The sequence below is a fragment of the Bactrocera neohumeralis genome, chromosome 2 (genome assembly GCF_024586455.1).
Source record: "Bactrocera neohumeralis isolate Rockhampton chromosome 2, APGP_CSIRO_Bneo_wtdbg2-racon-allhic-juicebox.fasta_v2, whole genome shotgun sequence".
Classification (NCBI taxonomy): Eukaryota; Metazoa; Arthropoda; class Insecta; order Diptera; family Tephritidae; genus Bactrocera; species Bactrocera neohumeralis.
Window position 1 is genome coordinate 46,673,781 of NC_065919.1, and position 27,296 is coordinate 46,701,076.

The 27,296-nt window shown below is 35.6% G+C and overlaps 1 protein-coding gene across 2 annotated transcripts in view; it reads right to left on the reverse strand.

Moving 5' to 3' along the window:
- Positions 1–22,168: 22,168 nt before the first annotated feature.
- LOC126751328 (5-hydroxytryptamine receptor 1) overlaps positions 22,169–27,296 on the reverse strand; it is a 109,413-nt gene continuing 104,285 nt past the window's right edge. For both annotated transcript variants that reach the window (XM_050461513.1, XM_050461512.1), the window contains one exon: positions 22,169–26,718. In XM_050461513.1, coding sequence (XP_050317470.1) covers positions 23,760–25,706 — 1,947 coding nt within the window. In that variant the 5' untranslated portion in view covers positions 25,707–26,718 and the 3' untranslated portion in view covers positions 22,169–23,759. The remainder of the gene's footprint in view (positions 26,719–27,296) is intronic.

Consider the following 27,296-nt stretch of genomic DNA (forward strand, 5'->3'; position numbering starts at 1 on the left):
TGTGAACGCATACATTTTAGCACTGTTTAGGAAATTTTTTTTTATGCGACAACAAAATTCAATCATTTTAATTTTTTAATATATTTTTATTTGTATTTTGAAATGTACAAAAAAAAAATTTATCGTTTTTTTACATTTTTAATATAATTTTTTTTTTTTAATCAAAGTAGTCCCCAACAAAAAAAAGTAGTTCACTGGCCATGGTGATAGTGGCTGTTCATGTTGTCTGAAATAAAAAAATCGAATGGATTATTATTCAGTAGTTCTGCGGCTATCGTCCCTACCAAATATGTATAATCAATTTCATTAAAAAAAATGTCGAACTTCAAAAAAATGTCACGAAAATTTTGTTTTTTTTTTCGTTAAAAATCGTTTAAAAAAATATGAAAATATTTTCGAAAATAAACAATTCTGATAGGGACGATAACTATAAATGAGTAGCAGAACATAAGTAAATTTTAAAGCAATCGGTTGAATACTTTTTTTTTAGGACTACGACAGTTTCAGAAAATGATGATTCGAGAAAAATGCGTTTAAGACAGTAAGACAGGTAGACAGTCGCTTACGACACGTCGGCGACTATGAGCTGAAACTTATCAAATACTATGAATTTCGGTCTGAATTTTTCACAGCATGTTTTCAATACGTTTTACTGTCAAAATAAAAAAAAACGATTTTTCGAAGTGATTATATGAGAATACCCCCAAAAATGTGAAATTGATTTATGTTTCAACAAAACAAGAAATTGTTTCAAAAAATTGCATACCAAATAAATTGCTAGAAACACGGCAGCCTTAAAATTTCAAATTTGTCATCTCATAAAAATTTTTATTCTCACTAAAATTAAATCATGACACGAAGAATTAATAATATTCGTACCAAGTTTTTATGAAATATATTTTTAAAATCTCGCCATTGAGTTCTTCGCCGTTCGGCAACAAGATCTTAATTAAAGTAAAATTTTGACCTAACGATCCAATTAAAGTAACGAACCTCATAAACCGAGCGCATCACACTGAGTTGCATTTAATTGCTTTCTAAAACTATCAATTTAGTTCAGGAAACATTCACACAACCAACGCGCAGTATTTTTTTAGGAAGAACATTTCACCAGATAACAACATTTCAGCAGATAATAACAAAAGGTCACAGAATACTGCAACAAAAGAAATCTGCAACGTATGCACTTAACAATATATGAAATTGCATTTTGAGCCAATAAAGTAGCCAAATGCTCCAGGGATACTTTATGGCCAAGAGCGCGCACACACACACGACTATGTGCTGAAACGAAGATTATTACAGCAAAAAGGAAGAAGAAGAGTATGAAGCTGAAATTCTTGCCGCTGCACACATACATACAATGTCAAGTGTATGTGTGTATGCGGAGTTATATATTTTAGTGTAGAAATACAAGTGAGGGTCGCTATTGAAGTCCCCAGACGGCCTTACATTTGCAAGTGGCAACCTTCGAGTCTGGCTCGGCTGCGCTCGGCTCGGCTCAGTTCAGTTCAGCGCAGGTGTTCAAATAATAAAACGAATTTACACTTTATGCTAACTTTATGCACAAAGCGAATTTGGAGGTGAAGTATAACAAGCAAAAATGGAAAAAATACTTCATAGAAAGAGAAAAAAATTATATAAAATATTTACAGTATACTATAAATGAGAATCGCCGAAGAACATGAAAACAAAAGCAAATGCTGCTCTCGGCGCATTTTAGCACCAAGTTTTATGTTCGAAATTTTAAAGTTGCGCTCATAATGAGTATGTTTTCATATACATATGTGGGTGCGCGTGTGTGTGTGGTGGTGCAACGTAGTGGAAGTTATGGCACAAACATAACGAATTACGTTTTAAAAGTGTATTACAAGCCGGTTTTTATGCGCCGTTCAGTGCCATACACGGGGGAAAAAGTGCCACATGCTCAGTTTAATAATTTAGTAGTTGCGATCAAATGGCGGATACTCAAGTGAACTCCATTATTTTGGTACTTTCCTCATTACAGCCGGCTTACTGCATTATTTTAGTGACAACAAGAAAAAACGTTAACTTCGGCTGCAGCGAAACTAATATACCCTTCACAGGTGCATTTCTTTTAGTACCTATGTGTTCAGTTCATATGGCAGCTATATGCTATAGTTAACCGATCTGAACAGTTTCTTCGGAGATTACATTGAAGCCTTAGGAAATATTCTCTACCAAATTTCGTGAATATATTATGTCAAATATGAAAGTTGTCCATACAAGAACTTGATTCCGGTCGTTCACTTTGTATGGCAGCTATATGCTATAGTAATCCAATCTGAACAATTTCTTCGGAGATTACATTGTTGCCTTAGAAAATAGTCCATACAAATTTCGTGAATAAATCTTGTCAAATGCAAAAGTTCCATACAAAGTTCCATACAAGAACTTGATTCCGATCGTTCACTTTGAATGCAGGTATATGCTATAGTTAACCGATCTGATCAATTTCTTCTGAGATTACATTGTTGCCTTAGAAACTAATCTATACCAAATCTCGTGAATATATTATGTCAAATGTGAAAGTTTTCCATACAAGAACTTGATTCCGATCGTTCACTTTGTATGGCAGCTATATGCTATAGTTAACCGATCTGATCAATTTCTTCTGAGATTACATTGTTGCCTTAGAAACTAATCTATACCAAATCTCGTGAATATATTATGTCAAATGTGAAAGTTTTCCATACAAGAATTTGATTCCGATCGTTCACTTTGTATGGCAGCTATATGCTATAGTAACCCGATCTGAACAATTACTACGAAGATTACATTGTTACCCTAGAAAATAACCTGTGCCAACTTTTGTGAAGATACATTGTCAAATGTGAAAGTTTTCCATACAAGAACTTGATTCCGATCGTTCACTTTGTATGGCAGCTATATGCTATAGTAACCCGATCTGAACAATTACTACGAAGATTACATTGTTACCCTAGAAAATAACCTGTGCCAACTTTTGTGAAGATACATTGTCAAATGCAAAAGTTTTCCATACAAGAACTTGATTCCGATCGTTCAGTTTGTATGGCAGCTGTATGTTATAGTGGTCCGATATCGGTAGTTCCGACAAATAAGAAGCTTCTTGAAGAGAAAGTAACGTTGGCAAAATTTCAAAGCGATATCTTAAAAACTGAGGGACTAGTGCGTATATATACAGACAGACGGACAGACAGACGGACACGGCTAAATCGACACAGCTCAACATACTGATCATTCATATATATACTTTATAGGGTCTCCGACGCTTCCTTCTGGGTGTAACAAACTTCGTGACAAACTTAATATACCCTGTTCAGGGTATAAAAACGAACCTCAATATACAAATTTTTAAAAACAGCAAAAAGACGACGAATTTGCTATTGTGACCAAAAAAGTTTTAGTTGTGGCAACTTGCTGCCAGCGCATAGAAAATTACTTTTTAATAGTTTCTTTGGTTTTTGCAATTCACCGCAAACACATGAACTGATATAAAAGAAGAAGTGGCGAAACGCAAAGTGACATCACATGCTGACACATGCCTGGCACCTGTAAAGGTGGACAACAGAATTTAGAGCAACAATAGACCATGACATAAGCAGTAAATTTCATGAGAGAGAATTGTGAAAAAATTGCGGAAAATCATCGTTATATCATTCTCCTACTTTTCGCAGCTACCCGTTCCAATTCTTGTGGTATAAACGAGAGTAATTTAAAAAAAACAAGTTTTTTTCTGACAAAAAGCGTTTACATGACACTTCGTACACTCTGCCTAACCGTGACAACCAGTTTCAAGTCACCCGTCAAACCCGTTGTAAAAATACCGAAGTGTATGATATCGGTCAGAATTATAAAAGTACCGTTCTGTCTGTCTCTCCGCCTACTTCCCATGTAGCACAATTGTAATCTCCACTTGATTCGTTCAGTTTCCAGTACACAAATCAAGAAATAACACTAGTTTACAGAATTGAACTTTTTGTCTGTTGCCGCGAATTCTGCGATTGATATTGTTCACTTATTACTTGTTTTTGTCAAATCTACCCTCAAAATTTTTTGAGCTGCTCGAGTTACTTTGTTTTTGACTTATGTCATTTAAGCATTAATATTCATCGAAAACAGGCGTATTTTACTGTGTTAAGATCAGTTTCTCAAGTTTTTGCGTCATGAGTAGTTTAAGAAGACGTTGTTTAAATAAACCAGAACATTTTTGCTACATATGCGGAGAATATGTGTTTAAAAATTGTAGAAAAGTTATACTCTTGGATAAAAATAAGAATTCTTGGGCTCCCAATTGTGTTTGTAAATCTTGTGTGGAATATCTAAGATTATGGAAAAGTGGTAAAAGAAGTGCCTTTAAATTTGGAACACCGACTATTTGGCGAGAACCACGAAATCATCTCGCTGGGGTACCTATTGCCCACAGTACAAAGTTAAAGGAGGAATATTGTAACATTTCGCTAGTCTTGAACAAAATAAAATATGTACAATGACCTTGAGTGGCAAATTTGTGTCGATTTAAAAATGGTCAACATTCTTCTCGGTCAACAAAGTGGTTATACCAAGTTTCCCTGTTTTATATGTCTTTGGGACAGTAGAGCTAAAGAACAGCATTGGGTGAGAAAAATCTGGCCCTTGAGAGAAAAAATGGAGCCTGGAAAGCACAATATAGTCCACAATTCATTAGTAGCTCGTAACAAAATTATCCTTCGACCATTACATATAAAACTGGGCCTCATGAAACAGTTTGTAAAAGCACTAGATAAAGATGGGAACTGCTTTTCTTACATTTGCCAAAAATTCCTCAGCTCACTATGGAAAAGATTAAATTTTTGATGGCCCCCAAATTAGACAACTTACGAAAGATACTCAATTAAGAAATTCCATGACTGAGTCAGAACTGAAGGCTTGGACAGCATTCCTATCTGTGATGCAGAATTTTCTCGGAAATAAAAAATCTGTAAATTATATTGAACTTGTAGAAGACCTTCTGCTACAATTAAAATATATGGGATGCAATATGAGTATACAACTCCACTTCCTCCATAGTCACTTAGAGAGGTTTCCGGAAAATTTAGGAGATATGAGCGAAGAGCAGGGAGACCGTATGCATAAAGACTTACGCGTCATGGAAGAGCGCTATCAGGGTTTCTGGGATACAAATATGATGTCTGACTATTGTTGGTCTCTAATATGTCATTTTCCAAAGTCTGCACATCGGAGAAGAGCTTTAAAACCAAGTTTATTAGAACTTAATGATTAATTATTTTTCTTAATAAAATTTTTCTTAATAAATACAGGTTTTTTTCTGTGTAATACCTACATGGCTGAAACTCTGAAACTAGAGCTGATAAAAATATTTAAATTATATTTTTGGAAATAGCATATTATATGGAGTCAGCAACAGCTAAAATTTCTTCGGCAACAAATGTACTGTAAACTAGAGTAATTAATATAGCGGGATAAAACTTTGCACGAATAATGTCTATAGTGTGTGCCACTTTATGACTAAAAATTGTTTAAGTCCAATAAAAATTGTTCAAGCCCCTAGGTACCGAATATGTGAACCCCAGAGTCTATAGTTGCCTTTCGGTCGAAATTATCGGTCAATGTGTTATCTATATAGCTGAAATTAGGGGATAATCCTTATATTATAATGGTATGTTCGGATGTCAAAAATGGGTTCAATCGGATTAATACTTCTCTTAGCCCCCATACACTTAATATAAAGATTTTCGAACTTTCGCGTGACTTTGTTCTGCATACATCGGCCAATATGTGAGTTATCCCAATGAAAATGAGAGAGCGTGTTTTGTTTATAACAGTGTATCTTTGTGCCAAAAATAGATAAATTTGAGCGAAAGCTTTGCCTAGCGCCTATATAACTAATATCAGGATTTTCGAACTGACTTTACTCTATGTGACTGGTTTTACACAGTATAGTTTTTCCCTGGCTTTGATTATTGCAAGTTGCAAGAGTAAAAAATGTTTGGTTGTACCCGAATTTAGTCCTTTCTTACTTGTTTTATTTTATTTTTCTTGGGTTGATACTTTGTTGCGAAGAAGTATGTAGTAACATTGTAGAGCTCCTAAATGAAGAAAAGCTTTTATATAAACTGAATCAAAACGGAGCTGAAGAGTTCCCGGTTATCTATAAGGCAGTTTCCTTTCCATACTAAGAACTTTAGCTCAATTATTAACTTCATTTCTTAATTACTACTTTTCTACCATGGTCAAAAAATAATTAAAATTAATTTATAATACGTGATTTTTTAAATTCTTTCAAATAAATTTATTATATTATAAACTTTTGTAAACGATGAATTTCCAAACATGAAATCTCTGATTTTTTTGACATTCCCTTCGTCGGTAAAGGACGTCCAGAGCGCTGTTCTTCTTTAAGGCGTTCTTGGCTCACTTTGAACTCTTTCGATTGCTTTAAAACATTTTTTGTGCCATAGTTTGATCATCGAAGGTCTTTCGCAACATTTTTAACGTTTCTGCACAAATTCTTGTGACAAAGAAACCATTAAAAGTAGAAAAATTACCTATGGTTTTCGAAAACTTGACCTAGCTCCCATATAACAAACATATAACAACCGAGTAACTTCACTTTATATGATTATTGATTGTGTCTGAGGTACTTTATGAATCCCAGGGAACAATCATTTTTTTTTTGTATGTGGCATGTCAATAGTATGTGGTGTTGGCGAATTTGATATGAATATGCCGACGTTCTCCATAACTCGAACTCTTGAATTGGCAGCAGAAATTAAAGAAGAGAAGCCTCTCTAACTCGAAGTTTTTTGTGGATTATGGTGTTATACAGTGTTTGTTTTGGTGCACTATTGCAATCCTGTTATTGATGATGAGTATATGTTTCTAAAAACGCTTTTACATCAACGATGACTTTTACAAATACCCTTAAAAATAAGAGTATTTACTTTAAGCTGTATCATTTTTTCCAAGATTTCCATTAGTATTGGATTCCACACGGTATATATAATATTTACAACCGTTTTTATAGCCAATTTGTTATGAAAACCAATGTGCACAACACACACTTTCAATTTAAAACTCCTCAGTAGATGCAAGTAAAGCCAACGATAAAGATGAACATTTATTGAAAACATAAAATAATAATAAATAATGAGTCAATTTGTAAAAGCAGCTGCTTCTACTCACCGTCACACTCATGCCTTAACGCAGGCGATTACCCCGGCTTTTATTTCTTAAATAAAAGTCACTTTATTTTGAAGAGCATATTGATCTTATTACCAAGTTTTCGTCGAGCACGGCAAGCAAAAGCGAATATACTTAAAAAGTTATTGTTCACCTACAGCAACAACAGCAATAACAACAACGCAATAGCAACAGCCAAGCGCTGCGACAGCTCCAGCAAATGGCAGCGGGAAATAGTTGTTGCGCTCAACTCACCTGGGCACGCGTGTGCGTATACGTAACATTTTGACTGCCGCCAAGGAGCGCGTGTGCGTTCAACGAATGTAATTACAGCGTCGCTTATTGCTCTGCGGTTGCACTCTATCTGAGGTAATGTGGCGCGGTGAGTTGTGCTGTTTTTAAGTACTTTTGAATCAAAATGTGCGTCGAAACTTTTTCATTAAATCGACGTGTGGCATGAAACACTTACAAATGCACAATTATGAAGCCGCAAATGCTCGTGTGTGCGTTAATAAACATGTGCGAGTGTGTGTATGTGTTAGTGGAGGAATTTCTAGAAAAAGCGAGGGTGCGTTGTACAGTGATAACGCGCCGCCATGTCTACTGCTTTGGCTTAAGTTGGCTATATATGTATGTAAGTATAAGTGGTACATATACAAATTCCAGCGTATGTACAGTTGTGCGTGTGTATGTTAGCGCGTGCTTCCGTTTCCGCTGTCTTATCTGCACTGAGACAATAAACAATAAAATTGTGCGTAAAGCAGAAAAGTTTTGCTTTGCGTTTTGTCTACTTTACGCCACTTGCCTTAAGAAAATTTGCTGCAGCTAATGTGGGGATGACAGTGATAACAAAGGCAGCGAGACAACAATAACTGGGAAGGCAATTTGTTGTGATTTAGCACTTATAGCAAGTGCCCAAAGCATTTCGCATATTTGTCTTTTTTGTGGTGAATTATTTTAGTTAGATATCGCCTGCGGTTTAAGCGGCGACACCAATACATTTATGCTCATGGTAAACAATACACCGATTGACACACGCATACACCATATCTAGTTTTCCACATACATTTATTTATAAATTAGGCTTATCTTTACATCCGTAGACATATTTGGGTATATATAATGGTTATTTGTGGGTAATAAGATAGCTTGAATGGCGGTTTGGAAACTTTTCTTATGGTTTTGCTTCAATTTCAGTATTCTTATGAGCTCATATGTGAAAGTGTTAAAATGTTATACCTTGTACTGAAGTGGTAACGAAACAAAATCTGTAATAAGTAAACAGGTACGAATTTTATTATCGGTAAAAAATTATTACAACAAAACCACTAAAACTGTATGTACAAAACAATCTTCAGATTTTCCAAAAATTATTTTTTGTTTTGCGTGATATTTCGAGAAAAGCCATTTCTTTCGTTTACATATTAACATAGTATGTACCCTTTCAAAGAACATAATATAGTTTCATTTAATTTTTTAAATATCCTGTGGGATTTTCGGTTACTAAAGTGCAGTCGTCAATAGTACACTCACTATGTACATCGGTTTATCTTTAAAGTCACAACGGACCCTTAGCGCAGCACATTGATGAAGTCCAATATGTTGTTAGGTACTAGTGAGGCCGTCTGAATCCTATTCAGAAAGATGGATCTGAGGGTCTCAATCCTGCGTCTGCGTACTGCTGTGCAGTCTATTAGCAGGTTTGCTGAGGTTTCCGGCTCCATGCCACAGAACCGGCAGTTTGCAAACAGAGCCAGGCCCGTGTTGTGTAGGTACTTTCTGAGTGTAAAATGGGACAAGTTTTCGAAATTTATTTAACCTACTAAGGTTGTAACCAGCCATTAGCAACCTTGCATGGCGCATGCCTTGAAGTTTGTGCCTCTCCGTGTCTGCTCTCTCCTCATTACGTAACAGCTTCTTTATTATATGGCGACCAACCGCAATATACGGTTCCGGTCCTACCATTCTTGTGGAAGCTACAGAGCAGGCGAGCTCGTCGCCCAGTTCATTCCCAGCATGCCTGTCGTAAGAGGTGACTAAAATCCACATGCACTGTGTCTGACCCTTACAGGTCTTGGTTGAATGTCAGCATGGTCTGAAGAAATAGTGCTCTAATACTCAAACGATATTATAGACTTCATATCAATTCCTAATATAAAGGCATTTGTTGTTCAAGCGACAAATGTCATTGAGTTTGGAGAGCTCAACTGGTATTAGCAATAGCAACAAAGTTACACAAAAGACTATAACCTGGTACCACGGGGAGCAGTTAGCCCTTGGAGGTAACTCCAATCTGCTCATTGGGTTTGGCCCTTTGTGGAGGTTCGTGGTGGCTGTGGTTTAAACCTAAATGCAGGCAGGGCTTTTGTCGGGTGTGGATTCGCATTGCGGCCGGCTGCCGGACCCAGACTACGGCAGAGGTTTAAGGTCGGCCTCGAACCCGACCAAGGCGGCTAGGGTGTTTCCTTCCACCCGAACCAATCGGAACCAAGGTATAAGTGCAGAATGCATTCATGCTTTGGTTCTCCAAGGTATGATTGCTGAATGCACTTACATATGCCTTGGGGCGCTAGTCAACGCATTGTATTGATGTAAGTGCTTCTAGCAATAGAAATCACCGTGAGGTTAGGCCTTCGCAGGCAGGTACTCACGTGAATCACAACGGACTCTATACCCTTGCGACCAAGCAACAGATAGACTGTTTAGCATTACTATACACTCCTGCATTAGAAGTGATTTAACATCATAAGCGGAGATTGCTTTTAGTGCAAAATTTGGTATGTAATAATGATATTAAATTTCTATGCGACAGCATAAAAGCAAGGAAAATCGGAAAAAATGCCTACTTTCTACAAACACAACTTTAAATTCCATTTGTTTATTTCACTATCCAGTACTATACTGAATAGTGAAGGAAGTCGTGAATAAATCAAGATATAAGGAAGAAATTTTCACAAATAGTGTCTTTGATGTATACCATCTTAAGTCTAAAAAATTTCAAAATCGGACCAATGGGTCAATAAGTCTTTTATACCCATACACTTAATTGAAATATACATATATCGGTATAAAATAAATAAAATCGGAGGAAACTTTCCCTAGCCTCCATATAACCAATATGCCAAAGGCCGCCTAATACGACCAAAAATTGTTGAATTCCACCTATAACTTTTGAATAAGTCAAACGCTAAATATTTGGACCCCAGTGCGTATGAAGAAGATAATTAGCGGCGGTACTTGCTAAGGTGAATGTAAAGTAATTTTCTCTGTTTTAGAGAGACAGAGAAGATTGAATTAGAATTTTATCCTGATCTGATACATGCAACTAAAATCCTACTTTGTATAAATGTAGATCTTGCGACCAAAAAGCTAAATCTGAAATGACCTAGCTGTTCTGTTGAGGTGTTCCCTAAATTATTTTGAGAAAAGTGTTAACATATTATATAATTTAATTTTTATTTTGGTATACATCTAAAAACTTGTGGGAAATTAAAAAAAAAACCATTTATTTATACCTAATGAGGCCAATGCCGATTTAAGGCGCTACAAACCGGCTACCGCGAATAGGTTAACTATTAGCCCATGGCAACGTGCCACTTTTTATGATGTTGCCGCATTTCACTTTATTTAAAATTTCATCAATATATTAATTGGACAAACACCATTCCAGAAAAATCATCTCCACACCATGATTGAGTCCAAACCATGGTTCATTATGCGGGAGAAGTGGCGATCATCAAATTCCTGATTGATTGATCGGCAAACATATCTTCGACAATCAGGACCTATGTGATTAATTTTTGTTTTTTTGCTCCAAGGGACATTCTTTTGTAGATTTTTTTGTTCAAGACCAATGAGATTTAGCAAAGTTTACGCATCGTTTATTTTGAATTTTAGTGAGGAGATGTTTCTTTGTTGCTGCCCTGCCGTGAAGTCCAGACTCGACCAAATGCAGGGAAATTTTTGAATTTCAGGGAGAATGTCAGTGGAAGTCTTTGGTAAATGGTAGTGATTATGCGGTCAATTTCTGTTGAGGTTAGGGTATTTTTTAGAGTGCAATATCGGAAAAATTCTGTATATGCTTATGAGCATTGAAAGGCATTATTTGTTATTTAAGCAGATTCGTAATTTCTTTCTACGTCTTTCCAGCTTGGCGATGGCCGAATATGGAGCGGCTTTGAGCAGGTGTACAGCTGCTGATTTTTCTCTATAGAAAGCTAAACAACAACTTTCAAACAAATTCTTACGAGAAATCAGTAATAATCACCACAAAAAGGGACAAATGAAAGAAAGAGACCTTTTTTTCGAAGCTTCGGGTTATCTCAAAATTCTCCATGGGCCAAACAAGCATTTCTGTTCTAAGTCAAATTGATCCGCAACTTTTTCCTCATATAGAAAATATTTCAAAATATTTCTCATGGATTCTGGTGACTTACTGAGTAAAATATACTTTTGTAATATTCATAGATGCTTTGTTTTATAGCAATAATCAAAATATCTATAGGGTATACTCTGAAGTTTTCTTAAAACAGTCGAACAGCTACAACCGTAAGTTTTTACCTTACATTCTATTAACATTAAAATTGAACTCAGAGAATTGATAATACCTACCATTAGCGTTCGCCATAAGGAAATCAACATTTAGGAGCAATTGCCACGACCTACTTATCTACAAATAGAATCTCTACAAATGCAATCTTAACGCAAGCTCCAATATTTTTTTGTTTTTAATATACATTTCGTTTGACTGCCTGCCAACATTGCCTTGGGTAGGTTGTGCAAGGCCACAAAGGAAACTCGATATGCGGATTGTTATCGACAAACTCACTAACACTTGTGTTACATGTCTCCGTTTTGTTTGTGGGTTCATATGAATGTTTGCCCACGCATTCTGTGCTGTGTAACCATTGTTCCACTAAGGTAAATAACAAATACTGTAACTAGGCCAATTTTGGTAAACGCAAAATAATAGGAAATTAAGTAAATTGTGTATGCAGTCAAGGCAGAGATGCCCTAGATCCTTGAAGGTAATACTTGGCCCAATATTACGTAGCGATGTATTGTTTTCAAAAAGCAAAAATTAATGGTTTTTAGAAAAGGAATTATTATCATTTTTGTAAATAATATAAATAAAACAAGCAGATACCCGAAATAGTATTAGAAACAAGCGTCTTTTCATTCTAGGCAGTAAACAGTCAAAAGTCCGTCAAAAGTCCGTAAAAACCTTGTTAAGTGATGAAAGATTGAAAACTAAAAATTTTATTCGCCGATATTTTGAAGTGAGAGCTAGCGAAATTCTTTGAGCCATAGAATGAAACAAGCCGCTCATATTAATAAACTCGATTTTTCAAAACAGTACACGAAAAAGACAGAGCAGGGTAGATTGGCAAAGAAATCAAAGAGTTAGAGAACTAATTCATTACCGCTAAATCCAGTTACGTGTATCCCAAATAATAAAAAAAAATTATCCTATATCACTTTATAGCAAAAAATTTGGGTGGTTTTAGTGAATATTGCATGCCGATCCTCCACAATGGCTTACAACTCCATCAACGAACAACCAATCTGTCATAATAATCGATGAAGTTTGTCACAAACAAAGCCAGGAGAGGTTTTTTGGTGTAAAGTTTCCAAAATATCTTGAAAACAAGAAATAATGTCAATATCAGCTGCATTGAAGCTACAATACCCTTCATACGACCTCATAGTGGTAGCAGCTGCTAAACATCTGGATGACCTCCATCTCAAACGCAATGATAGCATAAACGGTATGCATCAATGGTTTGCTACCATAACTTTAAAGTTGTCTGAACAGAAAACGACAGTTTTGCTCATAAGCACAAGGAAGGTGAGGAAGGAGTATCACTCGTTGTTGGGGGATGTGACATCAGCTGAAGGATCTGGGAGTAAAATTGGATTCTAAATTAAAGTTTGAGGAAGACCAGTCGTATACTTTAGGTAAAACAAACAAAATATATAATACTCCATTATGTATGATGGCCCATAGGGGCTCCGTGCATTCCATCCAGCGAGCTTTAATAGCAAAAGCAATAATAAAAAATGCTTAACGAACGATTTCAAGCAGCGCTGCTAAGTCCCATTGACGTCTAGGGAGACGAATTAGCGCGATTGTACCAGCTATCAGAGCCGTATGTAAGAGTAAAAAAAAGAGGAGAGATCCCAAGTCAATACAATGTGGCAGCAATGGTGGCAAACCTCAACCAAAGGACGGTGGACCCGCAGAATAATCTCGAACATCCATTCGTAGATAGATGGACAAGATGGAGACATAGACTTTCAGCTAACACAAATGCTGAATGGACATGTGTGTTTTAGGAGCCAGCTTAGTCCGTACTGTCCGACGTATACATAGAAAACTCTAAGCACGTCTTTCCCAATGCCCTCGTCACTCATGTGTCGGGTCCTCTGGTAGATGGAAAGCTGTCAGCGAAGCGTCAGCTGTAATTATGACAAAACTAAGACATATGATCGATGAGGCATGAAGTCTTTCTCTCTACCACGTTGTAATACTTAATCAGCTGGTTCCGTGGGAGAGATATAAGTTGGACGTAGGTTAGGTTTAGCGGATTAAAGTTCCACACTCCGGCTTTCGATGCTTTCTTCTCACACGGTTAGTTGAGATAACTGCTGGGAGCTATACTGGTACGATCCGAACAACATGTTAGGAAGTTGTAGCAATGCCTTGGATAGAATCAATGCCAAATTTCATGAAAATACACTAACAACCAAAAAAGTTTTCCTTGAGTTTGATCGGTCTGATTTATGGCAGCTATATACTATTATAGTCCGATCTAAGCAGATTCATTGGAGATTTTAGCGATGCTTCGGGTAATAATCTAATCAGATTCAGTTCGTTTGACAGTTATATCTTTATTGTCGGAAATTGGCAATTCCAATAAATGAACAACTTCTTGAGAAGAAAAGGAAATTCCTGATGAGAATTTCATTGAGCTTCATAGTGGAGAGTATGCAAATATGATCATAAACAGACTGGAGGCTGTGAGGCTACAGAAGTTATATGATTTTTGGCATATTGACTTTCTTGACTATTTGCTGCCAGTTTAAAAAGCTGAAAAATTCTAAAGAAATGCAACCAAGTGACAACATGATATGTTTATCGACAAAAACAAAAATTACTTTTTTTCTGCTTCCAGTTCTTCTTCTCACTACCGATTAAAATAAATATAAATATATTATTGCAGGAAGTTGGCGAAATATTTTCGCTTATCCGACATTAAGCGCATAAAAGCATTAGAAACAGTTAGTCTAGTAACAGCAAAGTGCTCGCCGGAATAAACACAGAGAATTGCTCTTAAAAAGTTTTTAAATGCTTACCGCAATGCATATGGGATTTCACAAGAGCACACAGTTAGCTAACTATGAAAAAGCTTCCATAGAAAATAATCAATCGCTTTGGCTGGAAAATTTTAAGAATGTTCATACACGAACAATTTCAAGTTGAACAATGACAATGACAAAGTAATCTCCGGCGCCGTTGTGCTGAGCAATCACCGGCAACCAAGGCCAAACGGGGAACATCCACGCACACGCATACACATTTATAACTTGTACATATATAGAGAGATAATGGTGTGCTTACTTTTGTTGGGAGAGATGGGTTGGGGTTTGTGGTTGAAAGTATTTTATATGTTTTAAGATTATTTTTACTATCGTGATCGATGCTATTGATACAGAGTTATTGTATAAATATACAAAATATTAAAATGTTCATTTTTCGCTATAAATATTTGTCTAAATTATGAACTTTCTCATTATATTATCTTCTAATAATATAAAACAATACTTTTTACTTGTTTCTTTATGTCCTGAGCAGGCGATATTAATTTGCCGCATAGTTTGTAACACCTAGAAGGTGACCGTTTAGAGTATATGCTACTGTGCCCAAAATAAGGTGACATTTGAATTTAAACTGCGCCCGTCGAAGGATTTGGAGAATTATTGTTTTTTTAGGTTTGCAGTACATTTATGTAAAATTTCATGTCAAAATATTCAATAGTGTTTGAGATACGTGTCGTTTTGTGAGCTCCTAAAAGTGAGTTTTTCGTTTTTTGCGATGTCGAAATTTGATGAGCAAAGAATTTGCATTAAATTTTGTTTACGAAATCAATTTTCTGCTGCGGATACGTTGAGGATGGTGCAGAAAGCCTTTGGTGATGAGGCTATGTCTAAAAAAATGTTTACAAGTGGTATAGTGAGTTCCAAGCCGGCCGTGAACGTGTCGAAGACGAAGAGGGTCCAGGGCGACCATCAACCTCAACCGACGAAGCTCACGTTCAACAAATCAAAGATTTGGTGTTGAAAAACCGTCGATTAACAATTAGAGACCTTGCTAATGAAGTTGGCATATCGAAAGGCTCAGCCAATAACATTTTGAAGAATGTTTTAGGCCTCAAGCGCGTTAAATCTCGACTGGTACCGAAAACATTGAATTTTTTGGAAAAAAGGCGTCGCGTTGAAGTGTATGAAACGATGCTCTCCGACTACCGGGGTGCCATGAAACGCATTATAACTGGCGATGAGACTTGGATCTATGCTTACGACCCCGAAACAACCGATCAATCGAGCGAATATCGTGCCAAAAGAGAGAGCCGAGACCAAAAAAATTGCGCCAAAGTCGCTCAAAAATCAAGGTCATGTTGACTGTTTTCTTCGATTATCGTGGTGTTGTGCATTATGAATTCCTTCCAACCGGTCAAACAGTCAACAAGGAATATTATTTGAACGTTATGCGTCGTGCTATCCGCTTAAAAAGGCCGGAATTGTCGAAAGACAATTCTTGGTTTTTACACCACGATAATGCACCATCCCATACTGCCCTCGTAATTCATGATCTTTTCGCCAAAACTCAACCCATATCGTTCCGCAACCACCGTATTCACCTGATCTGGCGCCGCGCGACTTCTGGCTGTTCACCAAGCTGAAAAGACCGCTCCGGGGACACCATTTTTATACGATAGAGGAGATTCAAGCCGCAGCGAAGACGGAACTGAAGGCCATCCCGGAAAGTGACTACAACCAGTGTTTCGAAGATTGGAAAATCCGTTGGCATAAGTGCATTGCATCGGGAGGGGATTACTTTGAAGGGGATGAAATTGATTTGGAAGAATAAACAAAGAATTTTCAAAATAAATCCAATGTCACCTTATTTTTTGGGCACAGTAGTATATTGTGACTGAAAAATAACTGGAAATTGTAAATAAAACGCAAAATATTTAATTATTCATCAATATTTGTTTTGTCGCCTTCAAAGCAATCCCCATCAGATGTAATACACTTATGCCAACGATTTTTCTAGTCCTCGAAAAACAGGTTCCATTTCGATGATTGTTGACTTATTTGCACGTCAAACTCAAGGATCTTTCCGCTTTAAAGGCTTTGTACCACTCGTAGGTTTGCGTTTTTGATAAAACTGAATTACTGCAAGCCATGTCTAAAATTCGCAACAATGCCGCACACGAAATTCGGTTAGAAATATAAAACTCGTGTTTATAACATTTGAACATCTCCAAAAACTGCTGCGAATCATCATCTCATCATTGTTTTTAGCCAATAATTAGCCCGTGCGGTATCCACTTTGCACAGAGCTTTTTTATGTCCAAATATTCGTGAATAATATGATGAATAATTTCAGTTGATATCTTTAGAATGCCTGCTATCTTGAAAAAGTTCAATTCAGTGTTCTTTGGAGCAGAGGTAAGTGTTTAAACTCTATGTGAAACTCGATAAATCTGCGACAGAGACGTTTGATATGATCAACCATCAATTTTCTGGGTGACCGCATATCTTATTACTACTACTTACTTTTGTTTAGAAATTCAAAATGTATTAATATTACGCGAAAGTTTTTCGTTCTTCCACGTCCAATTAAAGCAAATGTCATGACTCGTTCCTGAATTTAGCCAACTAAGGAAAAAATGTTGCTGTTATTTTTGTCACGACAAGAACGTCGGGAGAGTTTTCCAACAAAGTTAGGTAATTTGTAAATTTCTGTGGCCTGTCTGTTAGTTAAGAAACTGTTTGCGGACTATCCACAAAACGGTGAAGATTTTCGCACCTTATTTGGTTAGCAGCTGAGGTAACTGACTAGCTTGTTAATCAGTATCTTAAGGATATCCAGTTTACGAAAAGTCAAATATGGTTTTTGTTCCAGAAAAGATAGGTATTTTACTAGAATATATTACTTGAGTTGAACATTAACAGAAGTTTTCATAACACCGTTTAATGGTTACAGATATAAAAACCACCCCGTGATTTCAATTTTAACCGAGAAACAGACAGATACACTTACGGTTCAGTTATCTATATAGAGATATGCTCTTATGTACTCTTCGTTTTTGGATATCACTCTTTTTATAGAAGTGATCTTAACGATAAATATCTAAAAATATTGAAAGGTACTCTTCAGTCCTAGGGACTGTATAAAATTTAGTTTATTGAACATTTATGTATATTCGAAACTTCCTAAATGATTGATAATATCTTTCATCAAATATTGAGTATTGCAGAAATCAATTTGAAAATTAATAATACGTTGAGTATTTCTTTTCCAAGTGAGTCCTTCTACTTACCAGCTTTTGCTTCCATAAATTGAAAATTCACAGAGAATGTAACATTTTCTATTATGTCATTGACAAATAAATTTATTTAGTTTGTATTTCAGTATTTTTCTGTTGCACTTTCTTGCAGAGTTTTTTTTATTTTCGAATTTTTTGTTTTTAATTTAGAGTTTATTGCCTAAATCATACTAGAACTCACTTAAATTTTCACATAATACTTTTCAGTTTTTTGCATTTATTTTTCCTTTTGCTTAATTTATATATTTATATTATGTTTTGCAGTTATTCACATTCAAATTGAATTGTTGATTGTAAGAAGTGAACTAGCATGCTTGCATACAGGGTGTTCCAAATAACAATTTTATTTGGTATCCATGGTTTTAGCACAATTACATATGTTGAAAGTGTGTTGCCAAAAGTAGGGATCATAGTATCTTGATACATTTGCTGCTGAAAACATGAATAGGTATTTAAAAGTTCTAGCAGAACTAAATATTTTTAGAATATTCTAAGGCTTATGAACTGACTCCACTTTATTTGCGCTCTAAAATATTATAACTTTATTTAACAATATTATTCCACAAAATCTAATTACACATCCTTCTTTTTGATTGTCTGTACATATCCATATGACGAGAATTCGTCTTCTATGTAAATATAACTGTGAAATTTTTTTCAATTTAAAGTAAAGATATCATCTGTCTTGGTCATTCTTAGAAAATTTTAAAAATTGTTGTTTTCTTATTCATATTTCGTGAACGCTTTAAAGTTGATCTCAAATTATTTAATCTGAAAAAAATATAACCATATATATACCATAAATATAACCATTATATTACCAAACTGACAAGTCAAGCAGTCTAAATAGAGAAAACATTAGAAAAATGTTAAAGTTCGAAATATTGGGCTTCATGGAATTATAATGTCGGTTAAAAGACTTTAGCTTTAAAGAACGAAACCTACAGACACTAGAGTGATTCGAAAAAAAAAAAATTTTTTTTCACTCACCCTAACAGACACGTATGTACTATGTATGCTCTCAAGGTACTAATATTGTCTAGATATTGGTATAAGTAGCTTTCTTTATAGAATTTCGCAGATAAGAGAAAATAGAAAAAAGTAAAGCTATTTGCGAAGTTTAAACAAAATTTTCTTCTTCTTCTTAATTTTTACTAAACAAAAATCATCTTTAGTCTGAAGTCTAAACAATTTTTTACACTTTGTTAAGTACGTTGAAGTTTTCTTTGGAGATAAATTATTTTGCTTTTGAAATATAGCTTCAAGTTTCAAAAATATCGCTAGCTAGTTCACGGAATTTAGTAAATTAAATTTTTTTATTTAGTAAAAACCCGCATAAAGTATTATAAGAAGAAATCTTCTTTCAGAGGAAACAAAAATCAAAACAGAAATATCTATAAACCCGACGAGAATTAGACGCGCACTCAAGTTTGGTGAATGATATTCGAAAGACTGTATATTTAGCAAAGTCACACTTGTTTGACCATATTTATATATTTTTTAACTAATCTGCGCACCTAACGTTTGCTTTTCAATAAATTTGTACTTGAACCACCCTGTAGCACATGCAAGCTATGTAGTTCGCAGAAAGTGGAAGAGTGTTGTTTCAGTTTCTTTCGTTTTTGCGCATGCACAGAAATTTGAACGTCAACTATGAAAGTATGGAAGCTGAAGTGTACTTTAGCATGTAATGCCGTTATTTATATGTACATACATACTATGTAGCTACTATGTGTGTGCTAGCTATGGGTGATTTCGATTAACACATGAATGCTTAATTTTACAACTATTTATATGTTTGATGGTATGTATGTATGTATGCATGTTTGTTTGATTGCTTTGCTACAATGATTTGATGACATGCTGCTTCTTACTTTTTATCAGTTGACTTTTGCAAACATATTTTGTGTTTGCTGTTTTTTTATTTTTTTAATTTTCCTTTATTTATTCATTTCTTTTAATTTTTTTATGACAATTATTATATTCACACATTTGACAGCACTTCTTTTTCTATTTTTTTTTTATTTAATAATTTTATTTATTTTGTTTCTTAAATTTTTACCAAATAACAGTTAGTTATTACTTTTAATTGTATGCTCTCATATTTCTACTTTATTGTTTTGCTTATATTTGTTGCTATAAAATTTTCATTTAGTAAAATTAACATTAAAATTTGTATCACAGAGAGACGTGACTTCTATAAAGAGACTTTGAACTTAGCAAATGTATAATTTACACATAACTATATTTATTTTAACAGCTTTTTGCACTTTTCTACAATAACAACATATTTTTTTGTGCATTAATTAGTTTTTTATTTACAAAGAAATACAATATCAATTCATTTTTCATTAATTCTGCGGCAATATGGCTTATAACAGAAAATGCTTTGTGTAAAAAATTATTTAAATAAATTTGCTAAAAATATAAATACATTGTTTTTGTTGTATCCAGTATTTACACATTTGGGTTTGGTTAAAATTTCCTATATTTGGCTTGATTGGCTAACTTTATTTAAAATTAACTAGTATGATTTTTTATAATGAAACTACTAATATTTTGCAAAATTAATATGCCACCATTAAATGATTCATAAATGATAGTATAATTAATACAATAACGAAATTTCGAAATATATAAAATATCCACAACATTTTTTTTCAATCGAAAATATTTTCAAAATGCATAAAAAGGTTTTGGATATGCAAAAAAATTAAATATAATTTAATGAAAAAAAATAAGAATAAAATGTATTTTTTTTTTGCAAAATTATAATTTTTTTAATTACAGTAAAAAATGTAAAAAAAAAACTAAAAACTGTTTAAAAAGAAATAATATATAATTTTGCATAAAAATTTAAAAAAGTGTAATTTTGGAAAAAAAAATTGTATTTAATTTTATTTTTGTTTTGCAGTTTTAACATTTCTACATTGATTACTAAAAATGAATTAACAAAAAATATACAATTGTTTTAAACAACGATATAATTATGTAATAAAAAATATCATAAAATTAAATTTTATAATTTAGTCCTACATAGTATGTTTTGTTGTTTAGAACAGCTTCAGCAATTTTTCTAATATTATACACACATTCTTTCTTATTTTTTGTTGTAATTACATAAGTCATTTATTTCTTAAAATATAAAAAATACTTATTAAATTGCTTAAATTTTTATGGATGAGCGTGAGAGTGAGATGGAAATAATGAAACAAATATATATTTATATATATATTTAGGGTTTGCCAAAAAACCTTTAAATGTTTTTTTTTTCGTTTGGTACCCTCACAAATAGATTAGACATCTCTAGGAAAATCTCTTCATGTATCAGTTCTTATTTGTAACGGGAAGTTAAAAAGTTCAAAATAAAAACAAAATTCCTTAAAATAATAAAATTTTGACCGTTAATGCTGCGTCAGAATGTACATTAAAGATAATTCCTATTTTTTCAAGTACACGTAGTTGGCATCGATATTCGAATTTTCTTTTTGTTAATAAGAAAAACAATTCGGAGAAAACTTAAGAAGAAACTAAGAACTCATAATTGGGAGAATGTCTTATACATGTCTACGAATCTATTTTCTGAATACCAAAAGAAGAAAATTTTGGGTTTAAGCCCACCCTAATATTTATATATATTTATAATTTATGTACAAAGAGAAGGAAATTAGGCAACATTGCTTCAAATTTCCTGTTATAGTCGGGTGATATATACAAATATATATAAACCAAATGTAGAAGGTTGTGGTGCTATAGTTTTATTATGTAGAAAACAAGTTTTTAGAACATTTGTAAAATTTAAAAGCAACTTAATTCAAATATGGTTTTGAGTAAGCTCTCTAAATCGATATTTTCCAATTTTAGCGTTTTAAGGTAAGCCTAGGCAATGAAGGATGCTAATTTTTTCCATAATTTCCTGCTTCACACTATCTTCAAAAAGATTTATATACAATTTACGCTTAATTTCTGCTTCAACTTGTGTTTTAGGCCCCAGTTGAGAGTGACCGTGAGTTTAGCCGATGTTCAAACTCACTCTGACTATCTGTAGAACTTTATTAAAAGTTTAAAAATCTAAATTTTGCTGTTTCATTCCGAAAAGTGATTGCTCTTTATTAACTTAATTTCAAAATATGATTGAACTCAGATTCTGCCGGAATTTTTAAGCGCTAACCATGCTTTAGTCGCTACTAAGTACGCTCGTTGCTCTTACCGACGCTCTATTTGCTTTTTTGATGCGCTCAGTACTTTAGCTCGAATTCTTTAGGCAAAGCTATTTTATCTCGCCAGACTGTGTTTACAAGATGACGTTTTTCGCCCAATTTATTGAACAAAGAAGTGCGATAATGCACCATATCATACTGCATTGGTTATTCGTGATCATTTCGCCACATTTTCAACTAATATCGTGCCGCAACCACCGCATTCGCCTGATTTACCTTCGTGTACCTTCTGGCTATTCAGCAAATTCACATGATCACTCCGAGGACACCGTTTTGACTCAATTGAGGATATAAAAGCTGAATCGAAGAAGGTTTTGACGGCCACGATGAAGAATTTTTCCAAGTGCTATGATGACTGGAAATTTCGTTGGCATAAGTGTCTTGCAGCGGGAGGGGATCCAATCAACTGTCAAAGTCGCGTAAATGAACTGCTCTCTCATTTCCAATGACAGGGGAGTTGGGCATCTCTATATCTCTAAGGAGAACTCTGAGCTTAAATTCACAAAAAAATTGTTTTTTAGCGATTTTTTCTTTATTTTTGAAATCACCACATTGTTGCAACATATCACTAGGTTAGAATCGGATCAGATTTCAAAATATTAAAGATTTAGTATACTTTTCGATATTAAATTACAGTAGCAACGGGATAAGAGCAAATATTAATTTTGGAATTTTAGTTTTCTTAATGAATCTATAATATTCTCAGACCCAAACAAAAATATTTCAATGCTAATTTATTGCTTACTTATGTAACCACTTTACTGGTTACCAACGCTTTGTTGAGAATTCAGAGAGTCGTGTCACTGAAAAGAAAGAAGAAGATTAACATTTCTCAAACTAAATTGTTGGAGTTGTTGCTTCAAACGTGTTATGTTTTTTGCCCCTTTCTTCGCAGTTGCAAATTTCTATATTAATATGTATGTATGTATGCATGTAGTTGTATGTAATTATGTATCTGATGACTTGTACTACATTTTCAAATTTCAGTTTCATTTGATTGTATTTATGTATGCATTTCCAGCACTTGACAGTTACGAAAAAGTATAAACACAAGTTAGTAAGTTTGTTTTGTTGCCTTAAAACTAGGAATTAGTACTTATTGACTAACATTCATTAGAGATACCCACAGATAATTGTAGTTGCACTTGCAGTGTCAGTTTTGTTTGCCATATACACACATACGTTTTATCAATTTTATTGGCATTTTTTACAAATTAGTACTTAGTAGTAGGTGAGCTTAAGTGTACGCTAATTTAATTCATTTCAGTTCAATATAGAGCAGCTGCTTAAACACATCTATAATTGTACATATATATTTTTACACATTTGTATTGTGACTACTTTTAGTAACTTTTTGCGCTCTAACTAGTACACTAGTCCCATCATTCTCGCTTACTTGCTTTATGGCTACGTTTATTTTTGAATTTTTCAGCTTTTTTGTTTCTGTTGTCGTTAATTTTTCTTTACGTTTTTATTATTTTTATACAATAAAGTATATACCTCATTTATGTTACATTTGAGTTGTCACTTTGAAACGCTTGCAATTGCTTTAAAACGCTTTGAAACACTGAGAATACAAATACACCTACAAATACACATACACACGCACACACACGAAAAACAAAAAAACGTATTTAGTCTTAAATTAGTCAAACTAGTAGAGTCTAGTGCGTACACGCCTACCTACGCCACACGCTTACACTTGTTCACTCACATGACGCGCTTAGACAGCCTAATTTCAGAGGAAACTCTCCCGCGCGCCATGCCGCTCATCGCCCAACATCACACGCTGCGACGGCGGCTCGCCATACTGATCCTGGTAGTAGTTTTCACGCATCATTGTATTGAGACTCGAGCAGCGGAAATAGAGTATCTCCTGGAAGGGTTTGCGGAAATCCCTATTCAGTGTGGCATAAATGATGGGATTGAGCAATGAGTTGGCATAGCCCAACCAGAGGAAGAGTGAAGCGAGCGACGGCGGCACATGCACCGTTTCCGATTCGACAAAGGGTCGTATCAGTGCGAGTATAAAGAATGGAAGCCAGCAAATGGTGAACGCCGACATAATTATGCCCAACGTAGTGGAAGCTTTCTTCTCTTTGGCTAATTGAAAACGCAGCTTCTTTTGATGCGGTGAACCGAGCAGGCCGCTAGTGCCACTCACAGCGCCGCCACTGCCGCTAGTGTGATGCGCACTCAGACCGCCACAAGTGGAGTATGTGAGCGAGGTGTTGCCATAGCTGCTGTGGCGCTGTCCATTACCGCTACCCATCACCGTTAAGTCGGTATTGCCGGGTGGCGAGCCGGTGCCGTTGAGCGCATGCTGCAAATGCGTTTGTGCGCGCTTCTCCTCGAGCACTATACGCCTGGCGGCGCGGAATATTTGATAGTACACAAAGAGCATCACAGAGAGCGGTATATAAAAGGAACCGAGTGTTGCATAAATTTGATATGCAAAATTCTGACAGACAATACAGATGGGTGTGCCGTGCTCGTCTACATGCTCGTTGCCCAATATGAGCAGTGGCGGCAGCGAAATGCTCGCGGCCACCAGCCATACGAGCGCAACGCAAGCCATCATGCGACGCGGTGTACGCTTGACGCCATACTCTAGCGGCTTTGTAATGGCCAAATAGCGATCCACCGAGATGGCGCACAAATTCAATATGGAGGCAGTGCAGCAGAGTACATCAAACGACACCCAAATGTCGCACAGTATGGGACCGAAATTCCACTTGTCCAACACCTCATACAGCATAGCCATCGGCATGACCAGCAGCGCGACACAGAGATCAGAGAGCGCCAGCGAGACGAGCAGATAGTTGCAGGGGCGCCGCAGCTTACGTACCATGCACACGGCAATGCAGACCAGCACATTGCCAATAACAGTGCCGATAATGATGAGCAACAGCACAATGCTGACAATAATCGCTTGCCATGGCGGCAGTTCGATTTCGCCGCCGAACTCGTCTTCGTTCGATCCCTGCTCCGACGGTGATGTTGCGGCGGCGCTAACGTCGGTGGGGTGTGCGCCAACCATGGGATCCCAAATGCTGCTGGTTGTGATGAGTGCGGCGCTTGCACCGCCACCGCTGCCGCTGCCGCTACCAGCGCCGGCATAACTCGCGTTAATACTGTTTGCATTTTGATTGCTGCCGTTCAGCGCGCCACTGCCGCTAACGTTCGACAACGTTGACGTGAGACTGATAACATCGGTTATGGAAGTTAAGTTCGTGCTAAATGCGCTGCTATTGAACTCATCAACGCTAACGCTCACTGATGGCGCCGCGTCAGGCGCGCTGTACGCAATACCTGCGCCGACGCTCAACGCTGGATTTGTGGGCTTGCTGTTGGGTAGCGAGCGGCGGCGCACTTGTGTAGCGGTGACAGTGGCGGCAGCTGAAGCCTGCGCTAGCCAATTGCTAAGCGGTAGTGTGAGCAGTAGAAGGACGGTGGCATGTAGCGTGTGGCGCAGTGCTCGCGGGCTGGGCTGCGCGCGTAGTAACAATTTGTGGCGTATGTTGCTGTTGTTGCTATTATTTGCGGTGGTTTTGTTTGGGTGACGGCTAGGCGCAAAGCGCTTTGGAAGCGTGCATGTGTTGTATTTATGTTTTGTAGGTGTATTTGTTTCGCAATAGTGTTGTTGTTGTAGTTGTTGGACGTCCGACTGCATGTATGAAGCCATATAAAATATAAATAGGGTTGTATGAGTATTCAAATGAAAATTTTTGTATGAATGAAAATTAGCAAAAAAATGGTTTGTGGAAAATTCTAGAAAAACTCGCTTAAAAACTCAAATTAAGCTTTTTATGTGCTAATTCTAACTTGACTAGTTAATTACCAAATAATTTTTTGTTTTTTGTTTTAAGACCAAAGCGCGCAACGTCGCCTTAGTCTGCCAGCAGCTTTTGCTCGTGTTTTGCGTGGAAATATATGCGGCGCGCAGGCTTTAGTGCTTTCAACGCCCGCGCTTTCAGTTGACGCGGCAAATTCCATAAATCCATTTATCTCCCGCTTACTCCCGGGATTTTGCTCGCAATTGCTTTGTGGCTTCTGTGACTTTGTGTCGATTCATGCTTCATGCGCGCGCTCCACACTAAGCCCAAGTGGTTGCTGATAATTTTCTCGTTTACGTTTTTCTCCGCTTTTGTTTCGCTTAATTTTCGTTTTATCGTCAGAATTAGTTGCGCCTAATCTGTTTGTCATTAATCATAATTGTGGCGTTTACACAGTTTGCGCGCTTATTTTCATAGTTAAATGAGGAAGTCTCACATCTCAATCAATTTAGTCTGACTCGCCGCTTTATTTAGTGTGTTCTTGTGCAATTTGACTTTGGTTTTTTTGTTTTTTTTTTTTGTTTTTCACGTTCGTATTATGTTTTCTTCACCTTCAAGAATTCTTGTTAGTTTCTTGGTCATCTCATTTGTTGCTCGTACCATTTCATTTATGGCACTTAATCACCGGCATCTCCGAACTGGGATTCGTTGCAATTAATCTTGTTATAGTACAACTTGTTAGTCTCAGAGTTTCGTGGAATATATTTCTCATCGGGGATTTGCTATCCATCAACTTATTCACGTGTCTAAATTTAGCAAGGTTATACTATGGGGATTGTTTTGTTGAAGTGAAACCGTTCGATTTGACTGCTTCATCTATCATAGATGGATTGTTGAAACTATGTGCTGATTGTCCAGTTGCTGTAATGGAAAAAAAGAACATTTAAGGCTTGAGTTAAAAAAATTTTATAAAGAAGTGTTTCAAGAGACATTTCAATAAATGCTTTTATAATCCTAACAGATATGTTACCACAAAGGGTATATTCCCCATAAAACCCAAAATTTACCATCATATGTTGGATTCCAATTTTCACCCATTAAAAAAATATCATTTAAGTGTTTTAGAGTATTTTTTAGGGTATCCGAGATATACAACTTAGAGCTAACTTGATGGTTGAAAATTACTATATAATATGATATGATAATATTCTCAACATATGTGAAAAGATGCCGTATTTCTAAGGTTTGTAATTGAAATTGATATTAACTTATATGTTTTAAAACAAAATAAAAACAAAAACTAGTTAGATGAGCAATATTAACATTCCTACAAAAAAAATTTTTTTTGGTTTGGTGCAGAACAGTAGTTAGTAGGTTGAATATTCCCGCTACTAGATGTTTTTTCTTCTTTATTATGAACAAGAGCTGATATGGAAAATATGACTTGTTTTCTCGTATCAACTCACAAAATATATCCAAAATCAAGTATAAAATATAAG